Raw genomic sequence first — 21,614 nt, forward strand, 5'->3', positions numbered from 1 at the left:
TAGTCCTAAGTGACACTCTATCTTTGTGAAAAACAAGGTAAGGAGGGCGAACACAAAGGGCTTGAAGTTCTGATACCCTTCTCGCTGAAGTGATGGCTACTAAAAACAGAGTTTTCTAAGAGAGCAACTTTAATGAACAGGAAGCCGCAGGCTCAAAGGGAGGGAGATTTAAAGATGACAGCACCAAATTTAGGTCCCATGGTGGGGGAGGATCTTTGACCGGGGGCCTAAGTAAGAGGGTTTCCTTTTAGACTTTACAAAGTTTGTGTGACATAATGCTGGTCTCTGATGATCCAACGTGAAAATTCGCAATAGCTGCCAACTGAACTCTGATGGTGGCTGAAGATCCCATTTGAAAAAGTTCTGCCAAAAACTCTAAGACTGTATGGACAGGGGCTGTAAAAGGGTCAGCTTGTTTTTCCCCTGCCCAAACAGAGAAACGCTTCCATTTGCTAGCATAAGTCTTTCTGATAGTAGACTTGTGCGAAGCAAGGATGATGTCATGAACTGAATGAGAGATTGAGGGACTGGGCTGGAAGTGGAGCAACCAAGCTGTGAGGTTGAGAGATTGGAGAGATTGATGCAGCCCACCTGACTGATGTGTCAGAAGATCCGGCGCTGGGTCCAGATGCCAGGGTTGATCTAGTAGATAACGTTGCAGGAACGGGAAACAAGTTTGTCGAGGCCAGTAAGGGGCAACAAGGATCATTCTGGATCTCAAAACAGTTGCTTTCTGGATTAGCTGAGTAATTAAGGGAAAGGGGGGGGGGATCATACAGAAGACCCCGGGGCCAATCGTGGACTAGAGCATCTCTGGGGGGGGGGGGCTGGGAGAGGAAAGAGGGTTTAGAAGTCTGGGCACTTGCTATTTTGAGGGATTGCAAAAAGATCGCAGCAAGGCTGACCCCACCTCCTGAAGATTTTTTCAGCTACTAGCTGGTTGAGAGACCACTTGTGGGGCATGAGAATGGCTCTGCTCATCCTGTCTGCTATGACGTTGGACTTCCCGGGGATATGCGTTGCTACCAGAAACCGTTGAAAAGAGATCGCCCACTGCCACAGTCTGAGTGCTTCTCGACATAGGGGGTAGGACCTGGTTCCACCCTGCTTGTTGATGTACCACACTACAGACATATTTGTCTGTCTGAACTGCAATAGTCCTGGTGGGTAGAGAGTCTTGAAGGGCCTGGAACGCTAAAAGCACTGCTCATTTCCAAGACATTTATGTGCAGGTGGCTTTCGAAAGGCTGCCATGTACCCCGGACTGTCCTGCCCTGAAAATGTCCCGCCCACCCGATCAGGGAGGCATCCGTTGTCACAGTAGCCACAGGAGGAGGAAGGACAAAGGGTCTGCCCTGAAGAACCTGAGGGGAGACCATCCACCACGAAAGGTGTCTTTTGCATGACTGAGTGATTAGAATGCTGTGTGACATTGGAAGCTGTTGAAAGGACCACTGAGAAAACAGCATCCATTGCAGGATCCGCATGTGAAAGCGAGCTAGGGGGAGTAATGTGACAGCTGCTGCCATGAGACCTAGGGTTTTTAGTAAGAATCTGGCCTGGACTCTGCTCTCTTGTAGTAGGATTTGAACATGACCTCGAATGTCTGAAATCCTTTGTACAGGCAGTTTTGCTGACAGTTCCACAGTGTTTAAAACAGCACCTATGAAGGTAACAGACTGACAAGGCAGACTTTTCGGAGTTTATAGATACACCTAGCTCATTGCAAATTTGGAGGGTATAATCTCTGGCATGAAGTAGCTGACGCTTGGTGGTGGCAGTAAGGAGCCAGTCGTCTAAGTATGGAAACATCTGGAATCCTTTTAGTCTCAGGTGAGCCGCAACCACTGCCATGCATTTGGTAAACACCCTGGGGGCTGTGGTAAGGCCAAAGGGCAGGGCTCTGAAATGGTAGTGATTGGCTCCCAGCCAAAAGCGGAGAAACCTCCTGGAGCGCCTGTTCATTTTGATATGATAGTACGCATCCTGAAGGTCTATAGAGCACATCCAATTGTCCTGACCCACCAGGAAGGGTAGAATGGAGTGAAGCGTGACCATCTGGAATTTCATTCTTTGAAGAGACTTGTTCAGCCTGCTGAGATCCAAAATAGGTCTCCAGTCCCCTGTCTTTTTTGGTACCAAAAAGAACTTGGAGTAGACTCCGGATCCTTGCTGGTCTGCTGGCACTGGCTGGATGGCTCTTTTTCTAGCAGCTTTGAAATTTCTAGTGCTGCTTGATCCCTCAGACTGGGTGGAACGTCTGGAAGGGGCCCTTTTGGCGGTTGTGGGGTATGAATAAAGGGAATTTTGTAACCCTCTGATATGATCGACCATACCCAATTGTCTTGTGTGAGGGAATGCCAGGCTTCTGGGTACAGTGATAGCCTTCCCCCGACTGCTTCCGAAGGTAGACAGTCGGGCAGCTCCTCAGGGGTGCTGGAAGGATTTGTCAGAGAAGGATTCTCTGTTACCCTGATTCTGTGGACCCCCCCGCCCCTCGGGCGGCATCTATTATTGTTCCCTCCTCTGCCTCTGGAGGGAAGCTCACCACGTGCATCAGGCAGTACTCCCTGAGGTTTGCAGAACCACATTTTCCCACCTTTCCGACCCTTAGGGTATGGTCTAGAAGGGGTAGAAAAATGGACTCCTACGGCAAAGAGTCTCTTGCCTTCCTGCTCGCACCTGGTCAATGTATCCTTCACTTGAGGTCCAAACAAGGCAGAACCATCAAAGGGGGCGTTAGTGAAGGACGCCTTGAAGGGGTCAGCAAAATTGCAAAGCCGCATCCAGGCGTGTCTCCTTAGAGCGATGCCCGTGCCTGCAGCCCTACTCGCTCCATCGGCTGCATAGGAAATGAGCCACATGGAGGAGTTGACAATAGAGTTTAGGGTCCCCAGCTGGGAGTTGATCTTTTCCTGAGACCCCGCAACGGATGAGTCCTGTAACTTATCATCCAGTTCCTTGAGAAGGTCTCTCTGGAGACGGGTGAAATGGCACAAATAATTCAGCGACCACATAGCAAAGGTCGCTGAGGAAAACATCTGCTTGCCATACCTGTCCATAGTCCTAGATTCCTTATTAGGAGGGTGAACAGGTACTGAAGGGTCAGCCAACTCCTTTTTAGTGGCCACCGCCACTACCATGGCATCAACAGGGACGCCCTTAGTTAGAAACTGCTTGTTAGAAGGGGCTGTAATAAATTTTGTAGGCCTCCAGGGAGTTGGTTCCATAGTATCTGGAGCCGTCCATGCCTTTCGAGCCACCACATCCATGAGCGGGTCGAAAGGCGGACACACCCAGAAGGTGGAAGGGTGAGAACCGAATGCATCCAGGTACACCGACTCGTCCTCAGAAGGGTTAAGGGCAGACCAGTTTCCCCTCTGCTCAAGAATCTCCAGGATGTCAGAAAATGAGACATCCTCAGAGGGGGACCTTGGGGACCCTTCTGAGTCATCCAAGTCAGTGTCCGAAGTGACTGACTCAGGGGAGTCTATATGCTTCCTCTTGCATTTTCTCTTTCGAGGGGGCTCCCCTGAAGGATCAGGGAGGCCTCGGAAGAGGAGGATACGCCCAATGGGGCTACGTGTAGTGTTGGTTCTCCACGCTCAGGATCGAGAGAGCGGGTAGAGACTGAAGCAGGCACCATAGAGGGAGGAGCCGAAGGAGCAGACCGTGGAGCAGGCACAGGGGCCAGCACACTCCTCAGGACCTCAAAGGCGCCCCTATCAGGCAGGGAAGAGGGTCCCCACTCCGAAGAGACAAGGACTCCTCCCGTTACCGAGAGGGACAGCTCCAAGGCCGATGTCGGGGCCAAACTCACCTGCGCTGAAGCTCCGAGAGGGAGAACGGGGTCGAACAAGGGTCCAATGCCATTCACCTCCTCAGAGCAGACGAGAGAGTCCTGCCGCCCGGATCTCTCCAATGAAGAGATCGGGGCAGACGAGGGAGCCGAATGGGATGGTATCGGCTCCGATGTTCCCAACCCCTACGATCTCCGGCTACGAACTCACAGGAAGAGTCGGAGGAGGAATCGAAGAGGGAGTAGTGAAAGCCACTGCCTGATGAGGAGAGCTATGCAACATTTGGGCCAGTGCTTGCGACTTAAGTAGCCTGCTAACCACCCTCTCGAGGTCATGGTCCGACATGCTGGAAAACAGAGAGGAATGGGACCTGTGACTCTGCTCCAAAAACAAGGGAGACTTCGGAGCCGAATGGACCAATTCCAGGGAAGGAGACCTGGAACGCTTCTTGCTCGAAGATGGCTCCGACAGCAGAGTTGGAGCCAACTGAGGCCTCGAATCATCGATTCTGGCCGGAACCGATGCAGTGGTAGTAGTACCACCGCTCGGCGACGGCTCCGAACATGGAGCAGACGGTTTGGCGGGCTTAGGTTTACCCGATGAAGGCTTAGCCGGGGAACCTTCAGGCTTTAACAAGCCTTTCAAATAAGTTCGTTTCTGCGTTCCTGCAGGACTCTTGGACTGAACGCATGGCAGACAGAACAAGAGTCCTGCAGGTGCAGAGGGCCCAAACAATATACACAAGTGTGACCGTCTGTCAAAGACATCTTCTGACAGCACGAGTCACACTTCTTGAAGCCTGAGACGTTAGTGTCTTTAGACATCCTGAAAAAGGGATGACTGGCAGACAAGGACAACTAGGGGGAGGTCTAATCACAATCAGTCAAAAACAGACACACAAGGTTGTAACAGACCAGAAGAATATAACCAAAAACCCCACACTTTTTAGTACAATCTAAGTACCGCACACATAAAACTACAGACAAATAAGAATGGAAGAGGATAGGCCAAGGGCCTAACTATTAGGAGAGGAGAAAAAAATATATATATGTATATATATCAAAAACTACCTAATAGGGAATCCTAAACAGGAATCTAAAGGGTAGTAACTATAAAACACTATCACTAATATTTTAACCCAAAAAGCTGGCTAAAACCAAGAAAAAATATTAATAACCTGAGCCGGCAAAAAGACGTAACCTCGTAGCTGAAGCGGCAAACGAGATCTGGGTATATCACGCCTAGCATTATGGGACATAGGATAGCCTTGAGCCGGTAAAAATAGCTCTCTAGCTTTAGTATTAGGCAGAGTCGGAGACGAAGTTCAGCTCAGAACCCATCCAGCAAGAATGAAGGCGAGATTGACAACTTAACATTGGAAACCTGATCTGAAGATTCATAGTCAGTGCCTTGCCCAGGCCTCTTAACAGGGGGTGGTTGGGAGCCCCTAATCAAGGTAATTAAATCCTCAGCCATTTTGATAATCTGTTTTTTAGGCATAGGGCCTTGAGCATGTGGCTCATGTGTCAGTTTAGACATAGAAACTGTTTTTGACCTTGTTTTTGTTGCCGGCATCGGTTTAATATAAAATGTTGAGGCCTGAAAACACCCCCAGAAGGCGGTACCTGCTCAGCGGCTCCAGACCCATCCAAGGGAGAGACATCCATAGGTTTAATACTCTGAGAATCTCGCGGCATACCGGACTCCAAAAGTAGCGGGTATCAGGGGCTGTGAAAGCGCCGCACTGAGTACCGGCGACTGGCTTAGGAGAACCTTCGTCATCTGTTTTGGACCTCTGTCGGTCTCTTTCTTTGCGTTTTTTATGAACTCCGGTAGTCTGATTGCTAACAGACGACATTTCAGGATAATTAAATATTGGACCAAAATATTTAGAAGCAAAAATGTACCGATGCTTAATAGTGCGTTGGTTAAATCTAGCACAAAAGCGACAGCAAGGCACATTATGATCAGGGCCTAGGCAAGGAATACAGTACAAATGAAAATCCTTATGAGGTATTTGCTTTCCACAAGTAATGCAATTATTAACTTTTACTGACATCGGTAAGGAGCAAGAAAAAGTTTCCCCAACGGGGTACTTAGCTTTAGTTTGAAGACTTCGGTTCTGAAACTCGAATATAAAAGTTTCAGGAGTCAGCCGACCGGCACTTGCGAACTGCTTCGGGCACCGTGTGGCAAGAAAGACTGAATAAAATGGCGTCTGTTGCATGTTATACCCCTGATGTCATGGAAGAGGAGACAGCAACCGACGCAGGACCCAAGACTTTGTTATTCAGGCTGACTGAGGGCAATCTGCCAGCAGATTACCCAAATGTAATGACTGCAACAGTGAAACACGAAGAACATCTCCTTTAGGGTCTTGAGAAATTACCTCAGGATCAGCCAACGGATTCCTGGGGGAAAAAAAAAAAAAAAACAAATGAGAATAAGGAACTCTATAGTACCCGTCAGGTTTCCTGGAGCAGGAGGGACCAAATTTGGAGTCAAGGAATTTTCCAAAAAAGCATCAACCACTTCCAACACAGGAGTAATAGCCAAAGGCTTATGCTGAGAGAAATCCAAAAACTTCCTAATCCTTTTCTTAGAAAGGAGGTAATCTTGACTTTCCTATTTAAAATGCTCCCTGAGAGTATTTAAAGTATCACCAAAAGAGAAATCTTCTGGAGGAGAAGCAGAAGGGATAGATTCCTCTGTGTCTGAATCCTGCAAAGGAGAGAAAGCTTGAAACACTTCTTCGTCCACAGAAATACTAGAAGTATCCAAACCTGAAAAGGACAAAGCCTCAGGAGAGGCATCCTTACACCTTTTTGAAGGAGAAAGCTGTGAACCCTTTAATAAAAGAGTCAAAAGATCATCAGCCATTTTAACCATTTGAGAATGAGGGGAATGAAAGAAAACTGGAGCCTGCTTCTTTACAGGCTTACGACTGGAAGATTTTACCTGCAAGTCTAAAGGACTCAGGCGGCCTGGCAACCGCCGAAGTTGCAGCCAAAGTAGTCTGTATGAGCTTGTTGTCTGAATGAAGAACTGAGGTCTCGGACACCTGAGTCAGCTTCGTGGCTCGGGATCCAGCTGAAGAGGCAAAAGGCGGAAGGTCAGAAGGCAAAATGGATGCCGAAGGCCTGGAGCCCTCAGAAATGGTCTCAACCGAGGCCTGCGGTTGAAAATCTGCGGGCTGTAGGGGCTGCAAAGACACCTCACTGGCTACCGCATGACTGACGACCAACCTAACATCATCCGAGGACTTGACCTTTGGAAGCCTGTCGCAGTCCTTATCCTTACGCTTCTTGGGGATATCCAAAGCCTGAAGACCAGTGGACGCCATACCAACAAACTTAGGCCAAACTCCAAAATGCTTAGCTAAAGGCCTAGCCCGACGATGAATAGTACGCGGATTAAAGGAAGCACAAAGATCACAATCTGGAACATTGTGGTCAAGGCCTAAACAAATACAATAGGAATGGAAATCTCTATGGGGAAATTTGCTTTCCACAGGTAAGATAATTATTAACCTTTTCTGACATTCATTAAAGGCAAGAAAAGAGGATCCCCAACAGGGTACTTGGCTGTAGTGGACTTCAACTTCATAGTCGGAAACACAAAAGGTAAACTGCCGAACGGCACTCGTGCAGGAAATGCTTTTGCTTCGGGCTCCGCAGCAAGTAAGACTGAGGAAGTGACGTCAGCTGCCTCCTTTTGTATCGGACACCCTGACATCCTTTACAACCGACAGCCGACATCATTTGTACTTACCTTTGGTATTCTGGCCGATCGAGGGCTACCGGGAACCGGATAACCCCATTGGTTAGGACTGCAACAGTGAAACATGAACATCATGTAGCACTGATCACTGAAATTGCTACACCCAGTGACTACAGTGTCTTGCATACAGAGACACAGTCATAAAATATCACGATTTGCAGGCAGAAACAAGGGAAATGTTGAAGAAAGATATCCAGACAGTTCCACAGGAGCAACGGGTCTTATAAAAAAGAAATTACAATCATATTTAGATCTCTTTCCAATACATGTAACTCCATACGAATTGCCAAAGGAGTCAATACTGGGACACTACGAGTACTGGGAATAGCACTTCTTGCTGACAAAGATTGAAACAATACTAATTTCATGAACTTTAATCGTACTTTGACTTAGAAAGTGGATCCATTCCAGTCATGGTATTAAAAACCCAAAAAAGACTTGGAGAAATTAAAAAAAAGGGACACACCAGAGGTCATTACCAACCTTTTGGCTGACAGATTCAGCTCAAATTTCTCCCCTGAACAGTCCAAAAAAAAATACTACATAACACTCCCCCAAACCATTATTAGGTAACAGGTCATCAATGCACTTTCCAAGGTCAAAAAACAATGCATCGATGGGCCCAGATAACATCCTGTGATGTGTAATAAATGGCATGAAACAGGACCTCTCTGGTCCACTTGAATCACTTTTTAACTGGAGCCTTCAGTCAGGTTTTGTGCTCAAGGAATGGAAGATGGCTACAGTCATTCCCCTGTAGAAAGGAGGTCCAACCACTGCTCCAGGTAACTACAACCCAACTAAGTCTCTTCAGCCTCATGCAAGGCCATGGAAAGATTCATCATGGATATAACAAACGTGAACATGAATAACCTGCAAACACCGGACCCATCACAGTTCAGCTTTGTTAAAGGAAGGTCATGCCTATTAAATCTGATGGACTTCAAGAGCATCACTTTAGCATTAGATGAAGGTAAGACTGTGCTCACAGCTTACCTCGACCTGTCCAATGCCGTTAATACAATATCCCACTCAGGCATTACAGACAAGATGACTAATTTAGGTGTGAGCCCTTTATTACCCACTGAACAGCCAAATGACTCATTGATTGGACCCAGGAGGCCACCTCCACCAAGGAGGCTAGTCATTAGTAGAGTCTCCAGGGCTTGGTACTGGGCCCACACCTTTTTGGCATCTATTTCTCTGAAATGGAAGCAAAAACTGAAGGTTTACGGCTGACTTAAGTCTGCAGATGATTTGCAAGTTGGGGGGTCATCTTCGACTCCCCTGCGGACATCATTTTTCAAGAAGGTTCATCTGTGACTAAAAAAAGTTGCCAAAGCCATGATCTTAAAACTCAATGCTAAAAAATGCATACTTGTACCCTTTGGGAAGTCAACCATCCTAGCTAATGATTGTGTTGATACACCCATAAGAGTCTACCTAATGATTAGGGATCTGGGTATAGAGGTGACAACATACTGGACCTGGTCATCACCAACATGGGCGACCGGTGTTCTACACCAGAGGTCAACCCCTCGCTGGTTAGATCTGACCATAAACAAATCACGTTGGATATCCATATTCCGCCCCCACCCCTGGACAAGAAAATCATAGTGAAAAACTTTTCAAAAGCAAACTTCACGTTACTTAAGACCAAAGTGGAAAGTTTCAAAGCCCCCATGCTGAAAGATAACACTGTCCAAGCTGCAAAATCCTTTATTATACCATGACCCTCCCAAAACGTGCACGCTGATTGGCCAGCGTGCACATTGTAAATAGAGTTATACTAATGGAAAAAGGTCCGGTCGCCCGGACTTTTTTCCATTAGTATAACTCTACTTTTAAAACACTGTCTCGCTATGTTAAATGGGTTTAACATAGCGAGACAGCTTTAAAATAAGCAACGGAGATCTCCGTTGCTTATTTTAAAGCTGTCTCACTATGCTAAACCCATTTAACATAGCGAGACAGGTTTTTAAAAAAAAGCAACCGAGAAAGCAAAATCTCCGTTGCTTTTTTTACTGTTTCGCTATGTTAAATGGGTTTAACATAGCGAGACAGTTTTAAAATAAGCAACAGACATCTCCGTTGCTTATTTTAAAACTGTCTCGCTATGTTAAACCCATTTAACATAGCAAAAACAGTAAAAAAAAAGCAACAGAGATCTTGCTTTCTCCGTTGCTTTTGCCCACAACTCTGATGTACTGCGCAGGCGCGCAGTACATGAGAACTGCCGCGGATGCCAGACATCTGCGGAAGGGCAGTAAACAGGCATTATACTATGCCATTATTTAAGAAAAGTAATAGCTTCTTTTCTTAAATAATGTCATATAATAATAACCACTTCTGGGTGTGGTAATGCTGGATTTACCCACGGTTGGCTTTGTTTGGTCCCTTGGGCTTCGCCCTCAGGACCAAACCACGCCAACCGTGGTTAAATCCAGCATTACCCACACCCAGGCGTGGGTTATTGCTATACTAATACATTCTATGGGCAGCTACAAGAATGCATGGATCATGCCATCCCAAGCAAAATCAAGACTCACTCCTCCAAGAAAAGGAAATCAGTCTGGTGGACTCCTGCCATAAACAAGCTATACAATAGAAGGAGGAAACTAGTACAGAAGATAAAAATCCCAAGAAGGGAAGACATCCCTGATCAGTATCAGCAAGAAACTACGATCCCTTATAAAATCATCCAAGGCGAGCTTTGAAAGAAAAATTGCCAAAGACTCCAAACATAACCACAAGGCATTTTTTAGCTATGTCAAGAATCTAAGTGGCAATGCTCAGATCTGCTCGGTGTTGGTGCAGAATGGCACAAAATACATTGAACTGACCGATCTCGTCAACATCCTGGCAGACAGGTTCACCCCCCCCCCCTTCTCACCCCCAAAAGGGCCCATAATCATACCAGAAGAATGTAGAGTCCCTGAAATCACAGACACTCAGGTTAAAACAGCCCTCTCCAGAGCCAAAAACTCAGCATCAATGGGACCAGACGGTGTCCCAGGCTGTGTCCTACACGCGCTCAAAGACTAACTAACCCCTCACCTAAACACACTGTTCAAACTTAGCCTCTCCACAGGCAACATACCCATAGAGTAGTGCACAGCAACTGTTATTCTGCTCCACAAAGGTGGAGTCGCAACAGAACCCGGGAACTATCGACCTATAAGCCTGAGTAGCTTGATCTGCAAGGCTATGGAGCGCATCATGGAACTCATTAACAGAGACATTGGGAACCTCCAAACACTGGACCCTACCCAGTTTGGCTTTAAGAGCAGATCATGCCTCCTAAACCTGGTGGACTTCTTTGAGACAGTTACCAAGGCTATAGACGAGGAAAAGGTGGTACACATAGCCTACCTAAACCTCGCTAAGGCCTTCGACACCATTCCCCATTCTGGTATTATAGACAAGCTCACCAGCCTGAACATAAACCCCTACGTCACAAGATGGGTTGCCACCTGGCTCACGGACAGAACCCATATGGTGAGAGTTGCGGGAGCTAGGTCCGACTCTAAATAGGTTACAAGTGGCGTCCCCCAGGACTCAGTCCTAGGGCCACTCCTGTTCAGCATATACTTTCAGAGGTACAGGCAAGCACAGGAGGACTATGGCTGACCAAGCTCGCAGACGACTGCAATCTAGGGGCTATAACTGACTCTCCGGCTGACACAGACATCCTCCAAAAGGGTCTCACTGAGACGGATACCTGGTGTCAAAATCATGGCCTCAAGCTAAATGCCAAAAAGTGCATAGTCATCCCCTTTGGAAAAAACAAAGTACCCACAAACTACCACATAGGTGGTAGCCCCCTAAATACGGAAGATGTAATAAGGGATCTGGGAACCCAAGTAGATAGTAATCTCACCTCTGATAATCACATTGGCAAAGTGGTTAGAAAATCCTTATACGTGGCCCACCTAATCACAAAAGGGTTCGGATCCAGATCAAAAGAGGTCATTGTGCTTGTCTACTCATCAGACCCATCATAAGAGTACAACGCCCCATTTGGGATGTACCTTACAAGACACCTGCAACAGCTGGAAAGACCACAGAAGTACCTCACCAAGAGGATCACTGGCCTCAAACAGATGCCCTATGCAGCTAGACTGAAGAAACTTCAGCTGTACCCAGTTGCATACCGCCTATTCGGAGGTGATCTCTGCCTGACATACAAGGCCATGTCCAACCCAGCATTGATGGACATGCTCCACTTAAAGAAAACCTTATCCCCTCGAGCCACACGCTCTTGGGATGTAAACCTCACTACAACAATAAACAGTACATGCTGGAGGGATAGATTCCTGTCCCATAGACTTCCCATGCTTTGGAACAAGATCCCCGTCTACATTAGGCAGAGCTCCTCGCTAACACTCTTCAAAAGAAACCTTGATGAGTGGATAGGAAAAAGTTTACCTCTGGAATCACTTCAGTGGCTCTGCTGGACAGAGGCACAGAGAACTAATCTAAGGGGGTGGCTAAAGCCAACACATTCTGGCTAGGCTTATAAATGCCTTTCAGCAGATAGCCTAGTATCTACCTATGAACCTATACATGTAGACAGTAGCCTTACCATAGGCCACCACGTGGCCACAGTGGTGAGGAAATCCTTTATGTTGCACAACTTGAGTAAGGGCATTGCATCTAGGTCAAGAGAGGTCATTATTCTACTGTAGTCTGCCATTATCAGACCAATCACAGAGTACAATGCCCCCTTTCTCATGTACCTGGCCAGGCATATGCAGCAACCAGAGAGACCTCAAAGGTTCCTTCCAAAAAGAATACACGGCACAACAAACCTGCCTTATGCAGAATGCCTTAAAAGCTCTTTCCCTCTACTCAGTCTCCTATAGATTGTGAAGGGGTGATCTATGGCTGGCTTACAAGGTATCTGCAAACTACAGAGTCGTAAGTCAAAGAGTACCAGAAATACAAGGTCTAGGGACCCAAGTTTTGTCTGTGACTTGAACAGAACATGCTAGACAGACAAGTGTGTCCTCCAATGACTGTCCCTCCTATGGAACAGGCTTCCCATCCATGTGAAGCCAAGTTTGTCTATTACCCAGTTTAAGCAAAACCTAAACAAGTGGATGGGGAATAGGAAATTTAAAGCAGACCTGGCTCAGTGTCCTTCATAGGCAGAGGTAGCTTATAAATGCCTGGCCCTCAATGTCCTATTTGAATACAGGACATCATTATTCTTTTGGAAAAACTTGGCTAGGCTTAGAAAGGACTGCTAGGTCGTTAGCCTAGTAACAGTATATGAATCTATAAACAAAATATTTCCACATTATACCATACAGGCCATATACTCCTCCAATCACTTGCCAAATTAAGGTACCTATGCACTATCCTATCTGGTTCAACTAATTTCCAAAGGCACTGCCTCTACACCCACAAAAGTCTTAATACCAGAGTAACTTATCCCTTATCAGACCAACAAATAAACATAATGTCCCCTTTGGTATGTATTTGTCAAAACATATCACAGCCTGGAAATCTCAAATATTTCTAACGAAAGATAGAGAACCTCAATGCCCTCATTCAGACCAACAAATAAACATAATGTCCCCTTTGGTATGTATTTGTCAAAACATATCACAGCCTGGAAATCTCAAATATTTCTAACGAAAGATAGAGAACCTCATTAATTTGGATATACTGCCAGTACCCTGCATGAACACACACCTACAGATTCCTTTTTGATTATCTGTGTACAGCCTTTACAGCTAGAAAGGGTCAGACCCTCCATTACCTCAAATTTCTATGAAGGCCAATTGGTTCCTCAAATGCCTTGTTTGAGGACCTAAGCCTTTTTCAACAAATAAGACAAATGTGGTGTGATGGAATGATATTTCAGCATATCAACCACCACTAAAATTTCAACTAGTCAGCTAAGTAGCACCTCTTGCCACCTTCAAGATAAAAGATAATTGGACAGAAAGCCTTAAATTTGTCCCTCTGATCTACCTTGTAATGCCCTCCTTGAGGCTGAAGGAAACTCTAAAAATGCTTTATTGGCCAGGACCATAATGGACTACAGACTGACTGCTACTTAACCATGAACCCAAGTCACTCACCTGTATCTCTCATGTAGTGGATTTCATCAAAGACAACCCATGCAACTTCTCTCATTACTTCTGAGCCCCTATACAACATGCTTCTTAAAATCTGTGACAAGCAAAAGAGAAACAGTAACAATTAATATTTCTCATTTGTAAGTTGAAGAAATCCTATACAGCAAAGTAGTGACTCAAGCAATACAAATAACCTCCTCCCACCAACTACACCAACATTTAAAATTACTAAAAACAGACATGCAGTTGTCATGTTACATTCTAAGCATACTTGCATCCTACAGACATGCAAAGTATGTCTGTCGGTAAAGATAAACACCATAACAGTAGACCTTTGAGACAGATCAGTGTAACAACGAATCAAAAACTGTCACTTTTCACAATACTATGTCTAGTCTATCCTAGAAAAGAAATTTCATAAGCAGTCCCTCTGACTCTAAAAAAGCATGTGCATTCTAAATACTCTTGAATGGGTGCAAAATATGCTTACATAAGCAATAATGCCAGCAGCCTTCTTCAGTTCTTTGAATCTCTATTGGTTTTCACAATTTCAAAAATGACTGTTAAAAAAACAATCTTTATACATCTATAATTAGAAATATAAAAGTATTATTAAATATTACAATAAAACTATAAATCCCTTACTAGGTGGCTGGGGGAGTGGCCTAGTGTTAATGTGACCTCCACTGATGATTAACATTTACGGCAAGAACACTTCTATCTTTGACAAGGGTCAAATTAAACAATCACAATATTTGCATAAAATCCAAAGCTATGTCATACATGTTTGGAAGGTGGAAAGCAAATATTCCAGACAAGTAAGCAGTTTCTTAGAGACAACATTAAAGTAAGCAAGTTTCTTAAGAGACAACATTCTAAGATACCGAAGAAAGAACTACACACGTACTGTAAGAATACGTAAACAATATGTTTTTTAGTTTTTTATGGGGGGGTCTGCACCTGAGGACCATCAGACTCTTAAATGACATTTGTTTGCCATATTTGACTTTTAAAGAAAAAAGTTACCTTGGTGAAGCCAAATAAGAACTACCTTAGACTATTAAAAAAGAAGCTCATGTCAAACTTAAAGGGTATGGTGAAAGCAAAATCAGGCTCACTCAGCATGCCGCACAGCTCATCTCAAAAGGTAGCTAGAATAGCTTCATCTGTTTACCTGCAATATTTTTGTCAGCTCCCCTTCAAAACATCAAGCCTTCCTCCAACCAAGATACATAACCAGTTCGTCTTCCAGCTCAGAGTGGGTTCAACTTTGGCTTATTTACTTTCACTCTACATGGAGTAGAGAGACTAGACTCCAGGAATGGTGTCCTCATCCTAGGGGCTGTTTTTTTTTTTTTTTTGTCCTTAGCCCTAAATCTCTCCCTGCATGCTAATGTTATGCAAAGGCTAAGTGGCAATGTGGAGCTACCTCAGCTCACATCCTGAACCTCAGGCTCATGACCAAAATTACCCCTCTAAAGGTTTTGCCAGTATTCTTAAAGGCGCAGGGGGATGAAGCCCTGAATATGGGAAAGGCAAGTTCAGTTAGAAGCTCTGGTGGCTGTTGTAGTATGCTGTGGAGGAAGGGAGCGAGTGGCCACTGCTGGCTTATCCATCCTTGGGAGGGAGGCAGATGTAGCTCTCCACTCAAACAGATATGTACTGGGAGCACTAGGTCCAATACCCACTGAATAATAAGCCTTTACTGAATGAGTACCCACTCCTATGCAGTGGGGAACTCTGCATGCAGAGGACTCTCCTTCTGCAGACAGCAGCAGCAGAGCTCTAAAGTCCTGCTGAAGGGAATGTTTCCACGGGGAGAGGACAGGCCACCATGCAAGACCAGCAGCCATTCTCATCTACCAGACTCACTGGGGAACAAAGAGCCAATAAGGGGTTTTTAGGAAGGAAGTGAGCCATGGTGCTCTCACCTAGCTCAGAAATGTCCAGCTCCCTCTACATCCATAAGAATGGATAGGCTAACAAGGTGCAAGTAAGACATCTGGTAAGGTCCTGCAGAGAGCAAAAAGTAAATAAAATTGGTCACTGTCCATGTGCCAAGGGAAAAGTGAAAATGGGAAGACCACAAAGCGAAACAAACCTGGAGACCCTCAGGGCCACATGCCTCATGGGGAGCAGCAATGACTAGATTAGAAACCCCTTCCACCCCCTACCCTAATCCTTAGTGTACTAAACCTCCCTTTATAAAGCAAATATGAGACAGGTTATCCTGGTTTGCAGATATGTGATGAAAATTAACCTAGGACAAGTGGGTTTTACAGGTAGTACTCCAGGGTTACAACATTTAGTTGAAACAATTCATTCACTTACTTTGGGAGGAACTGTTTCTGTAGCAGGCCATATCCCCAGAAAGAATTTGGGAAAGGGTTTTACTCGAGAAGTCTAGATCCAACAAGACAGGGGCCGTTGTCTAACCTAAACAAGTACCACAGGCTGCGAGAATTAAAAAATAGAAAGGCTTGAAAGGTTACCATTTTTGTTCCCTAGACACGACTGGTCACCATGAATTAAGATGCCTACCTCTACATTCCTATCCTTAGAAACAAATATGTTGTCTCACATTTGTGGTGGGTGAAGGGCTGCCATTATCAGTGTCTTCACAAAGTGTCTGGCTCCATTAACTGCACATTGCCTAACTAAAGGAAATGCATATCTGCCTTTAGTCTGTGGTGGTAGTCTCACAAGTAATTCTGAAATGCACTCCCAAGTTTAAGGGTATCTGGTAATGGTAACATTCCACACCTTTCTCTCCCTTAATTTTGAGTGAATCACAAAAGGAAGATTGGTGCACCTACCATGACAGCCCTCTTTTTATGCAAGGCAAGACAGACTGGATGGTCTACAAACTGTGTATGCTAACACGCACTTCCTCAGATACCACTGCAGCTTCCCCATATTGACAGATGAACCATCAGTATGCATGAAGCCACATAGCTCAAGACAACCAACAGATCAGTTACTGAGTAAAACATGCTGAAGGCAACAAATCAAAGTAGAAATGGATAATGATGATGATAAAACAAGGTTGGGGTGATAAATAGGGAGAGACGGATTTTGGAAGCAGGTCCATAAGGAGAATACCACTGTACAAAACATAAAATAATAATTAGTAAAGTACATAAAACACTGCAAAACTGTAGGGATAAATCGGGACTTTTGAAAAGACTGGGAGAGACACAGACTAAAAAGGCAATTTACCAAGGAAAAACAGAAAGATAACGTGGATCTTCAGTATGCGAAAAAGTCCAGAAGGTTTTTATTTTTGCATAGATATTTTTATACCCAAATCAAACTTCAAAGAATTCTTCCTTAGGTAGATAGGAAATGCTGGAGGGGTTATGGGAAAGTGAGGTAATTAGTAAAGTACAGTTTGGTAAGATAGTACCATAACAGTAGATGTCCTACCTCTCTCTGTTGCAGTATTCTTTACTCTTGGGATATCCTGCATAGGCTAGCCTAATGCCAGGATAAAGCCTTTACACCTTCTAGGCATTGCACATCAGATGCATGTCCTACAGAAAGCGTAATTTACATAAAGACATACAGATGCCTAATCCACAGAACTGAAGAACATCAGGAGAAACAGAGCAACCCCAGAGAAGGTAACATGTACAGCCAGGAATGCAAGAAGTAGAAAAGGATGGACAAAAAAACTCCGCCAGAAGGAAGGCAACAGAAGCAATAAGGAGCAAGATGGAGGGACAGAATACAACAATGAGAAGAACATATACTGCTATAGAAAGATCTTGCACAGCTGGAATATGGTTCTTCCTTAGCTCTGTTGCAGTATTCTTTATTCTTGGGAAGAGTACAAAAGCTACTGGAAAAGATGGCAGAAGGAAGGTACAGAAGAGCCCTCCACAAAACAAACCAATAAAAGGATGGCCCATGCAAAACTTGCCCTGGAAATGATACCCATCTTGTAATATTAGGTAAAAGAGTGAACAGAAGACCCAGCAGCAGCTTCTAAGATGGATCTTGTATCCAGACCCTTGAAAAGAATATTAAAAGCTACTGCCTGCTGAAATGAGTATGAGTGGAGGGGGAAAGCTGCTTACCATAAAAACAGCAAAACGAAATGGCTTTAGAAATCCAGGAGGCTATGGTTTGCTTAGACACTACCAAGCCTAATTTCCAGGGATGAAAGAAAATAAAACTTGCTCATACTTCCTGATCGATATTACTTGGACAAGGCAAAACATAAGCTATCTGTGTAAATCCTAGGTGTGAAAAACCCTCAAACTAGTCTGTGGAGAAGGGGAAAAAAAAAAAACAGGAAGATTAATGAACCGAGTCAAGGATAAATCGTTAACCACCTGCGGCATAAAAGGAGGACTGGCACAGACACATTGTCCTTGTGAAAGAAAGGAGGGGGGAAAAGAGAGGAACTGCCATGATTGCTTGAAGTTCAGAAACCCTCTTGGCAGGAGACCCACCAACAACATAGTCTTCTAAGTAGAATGTTGCAGGGAAGAAAAAGCAGGCTCAAAAGGAGACCAAGTAAAATTTTAAACAAAAAAATTAAAGGTCCCAAGGAGGGGGAACAGACTATCTCGGGGGCCTGATGAGTCAGACGCCTTCTTAAAGTATTGTCTGACTAGCTAACGAAGTCAAATATGGATTCAGAGGCAGCCAATCAGAAATTGTGCTAAACCAGAATTTGGCAATTCACAAATAGAGAACCATTTGGACCTCCACAGGGAAAAAAGGTCCATATCACACTAAGACACCAAACAGAAAATCTCTTCCATTTAGTCACATAACATTTTCTAGTGGTAGTTTTCCAGGCCGCCTGCAAAACCTGAAGAATGCCCTCAGAAAATTGGTGCTTAAAAGGAATCAAAACCCTTATACCCAAAGTGTCAGTTGAAGTATGGGCAAATGAGGGTATATGAGGGACCCCTTTATGAGAAGATCCAACCTGTGAGGTAAAGTGTAATGGTTTGCCCCTGGATAAGTGAAATAGATGGAGATGTAGTGCTGTCTGGGCTAAAAGGGAGTCGCTGACAAAATTTTGGGTGTGTCCGACAGGGTTCTGTGCAGGATCTGTGGTAGGAGAATAAGAGGTGGATAGGGTTACAGAAACATCCCCTTTCAAGAAAAAAATCACTGCGTCCACTTTCCAAGTCATGTGACTTGGCACTCAGACAAGGGGAAGGTGTCTGTTCCGGGGAAAGGAAAAAGATCTACCTGAGGAGTGCCAATGTCCAGAAACAAATCCTTGTAAACTATCTACTCATGAGGATTTGTCCTGGACGTGTTCAGAAAGTCTACCACCACAATGTGCTCTGAAGGGATATAAACCATCAGAAGAGACAGGTGATGGACTGTAAAATCCCACGCCTGAACAGCCAGTCTGCAAAGAAGGTAAAAGTTTGTGCCCCTTGTTTGCGGCTACACCACATGTATTGCTTTAAAATCCCTTACAGGACAAGGAACTGAGTAAAAAGCCTTGAGAACTAGAAATGGAAGAGCAGCTAAAAGCAGAGCTCTCATCTCCTTAATGTTGACATGGTTGGTCAGATGTTGATGGGACTAAAGAACAGGGACTTTTAGGTTGTTAGGAGGACACTCCCCAACCATGATTGGAAGTATCCATGAACAGCTCGTGAGTAGGGAAAGGAACCCAAAAAAGGCAGACTGTTTCAGGGAAATCTGATGAATCCACCAGTAAAGCTTGAGCCAAGGTAAGAGTGGGCCAGATACTCCAGAGGACAGCAGAGCTGAAGCTAAATTTGAGATGACCATTAACTCATTCACACCAATGGAGCTCAGGAATTTTGCACTCTAACTTCAAAATGGGCGGAGCCGAAGCCGTTTGACAAAATGAAATTATTTCTACACATTTCAAACAAATGTTCATATTTCTGGAACCACAGGGATTATAAATGAAATATAAATGGCAAGCTCTTCAGGTCAAACTATTTTTATAGTCTTAGTATTCTTTACGTTCTACATCGTAAAACAAATTTCATAAGTCACAGTAAACAGTAACTATTACATTTGTAATACTTTGCTGAGATATTGAAAGTTGTTTACAACCACTCAAGTTGCACAAATACTGTTAGCAGTGTTTTATTTATCTAGCTGAGAGCCTTCATATGAGGCCTAAGGAGTTGTACATTACTTGGTTGTTGCGATATTTAGAAAAAATGTGAAAATTATATCTCTATAAATATCATAAAAACAGTTAATATCTTTTTACCTGCACTAGACAGATGGTCAAATATTAATGCAGTTGAGTTTTAATATGAAATCTTTTAAAGCCTTGTACATAGCATGATTTTGAAATTATTGATGCAAATACGAACAAGCAATATTAGACGTCTAAGAGTGTCAGGAGTAAACTGCAAATGCACCTGGAGGTGTCACTCGGATGTAATGAGTTAAAATTGTCCTTATGTGGAGTTTGACAAAAGGATCCATGGGAATGCTGGTTGCCATGTATCCCAGGAACCAGACAAATTCCCTTGCAGGATGGACTGGAAGAGGAAGAGACTGGATGTAATCAAAGAACCTTGGGAGGCAGAAGACAAGCCAACTTGGTCCTGAGAGAAAGGCAACAGGCAATGAGTGTGAGGGTGAACCCCACATTGTGCAGAAGCATACTGAAGTGCAGATTTCGCAGCAGAAGCTGCTGAGAAGGGGGAATGAATTAGAATGTCATCCAAATAAAGGAATATTGGAAAACCATCTACAGAAGACTACCACAAGGGACGGACATTTGGTAAATACCCTTGAAGCTGTAGAAAGACCAAAATGGAAAGCAGAGAACTGATACTGAAAGGAAGAAACACAAACGTAAAAAACTTCCTGAAGAGAGGGTGAATAAGAGTACGGTAGTAAGTGCATTTCAAAATCCAGAGATCAGAAAAGCTTGAGAAACGGAGGGGAAAAAAGTGTCTGAAGAGACAATACCCTAAATGAAGGGACCCTGAGAAAGGACCGACCTAGGATGGACCTCCACAACCCCCTCGTTCATGGGAAACAGTAAGAGTCTAAAGTAAAAACCGGTTTCCCTACTGAGACAAGGGGCACTGGTTGGATAGTTCTCTGATCCATCAGATTCCACAGAAACAAAGGAAAATGAGGAAGCTTGCAAGGAGGAGGCTGAGGCCAAGGAAGGCCAGAAAACAGAGGAAGAGACTTCCAAGCCATAAAATAACTATTCTGGATAATGGGAGAGCCTAGCAGTCTGTGGTTATTTGTTGCCAAAAAGGAAAATAAAGGGTTAGCCTAAAGGACAGAGAAATCTGGCCAAGGGGAAGGGGAGGCTGGATGTCATGCAGGATTATAGGAAGTTAACTAGGCTATTAGCCCTGAGGCCCTTGTAAGCCTAGCTAAGGGTTTAGCCCATGTTTAGACAAGTCAGCACCTGATACCACTGTCCAGCATGGAAACAGGTGGAATCCCAGGGATGTATTTTCTGTTTCCCATCCAGTTATCCAGGGTGCGCTTAAAAAAAGGTACTCTGATGGGGAGAGGGAGTCTCCGAGACACAAATCTGTCCCACCAACAAGTCCTAGTGATGTCACAGAAAGTACAGTTTTGTACCTACCATAAATGTAGATGTCCGATAGGAATGCATCTGCAGTCATCACATATGGGTTGTCCTGCCTCAGGCAGCCCTTCGGTCGGCCGGATTCCAAAGTCTGGGTCTGGCCTCGGCTGATGTCGCACTTTCCCCGACGTCAGAGCGTTTGGGGTATAAAAGCATCAGCCGACGCCATTTTCCTCAGGTTTTCTTGCCCCAGATGCCAGGTGCCCTCCAAGGAAGGCTAAAATTTGGAGATATGCATTGCAAAAACAAATCCAAACATGCACAGTACTAGAAAAACAAATACACCACAATAGATCCCCCCCAGCTAGCTATAAGAGGGTAAGTACCCAAGAAGTATACCACAGAGGGGAAGGAGGGAGGGAA

The 21,614-nt window shown here is 44.6% G+C and overlaps 1 protein-coding gene across 1 annotated transcript in view; it reads right to left on the bottom strand.

Annotated features, from left to right (window-relative positions):
- Positions 1–21,614, bottom strand: part of MTREX (Mtr4 exosome RNA helicase) — a 1,888,266-nt gene that overhangs the window by 1,659,807 nt on the left and 206,845 nt on the right. The window contains exon 7 of the mRNA XM_044063928.1: positions 13,673–13,763. Within this exon, the coding sequence (XP_043919863.1) occupies positions 13,673–13,763 (91 nt within the window). The remainder of the gene's footprint in view (positions 1–13,672; positions 13,764–21,614) is intronic.

Source organism: Protopterus annectens, chromosome 2.part2, assembly GCF_019279795.1.
Source record: "Protopterus annectens isolate FY-2018-M chromosome 2.part2, PAN1.0, whole genome shotgun sequence".
Lineage (NCBI taxonomy): Eukaryota > Metazoa > Chordata > Ceratodontiformes > Protopteridae > Protopterus > Protopterus annectens.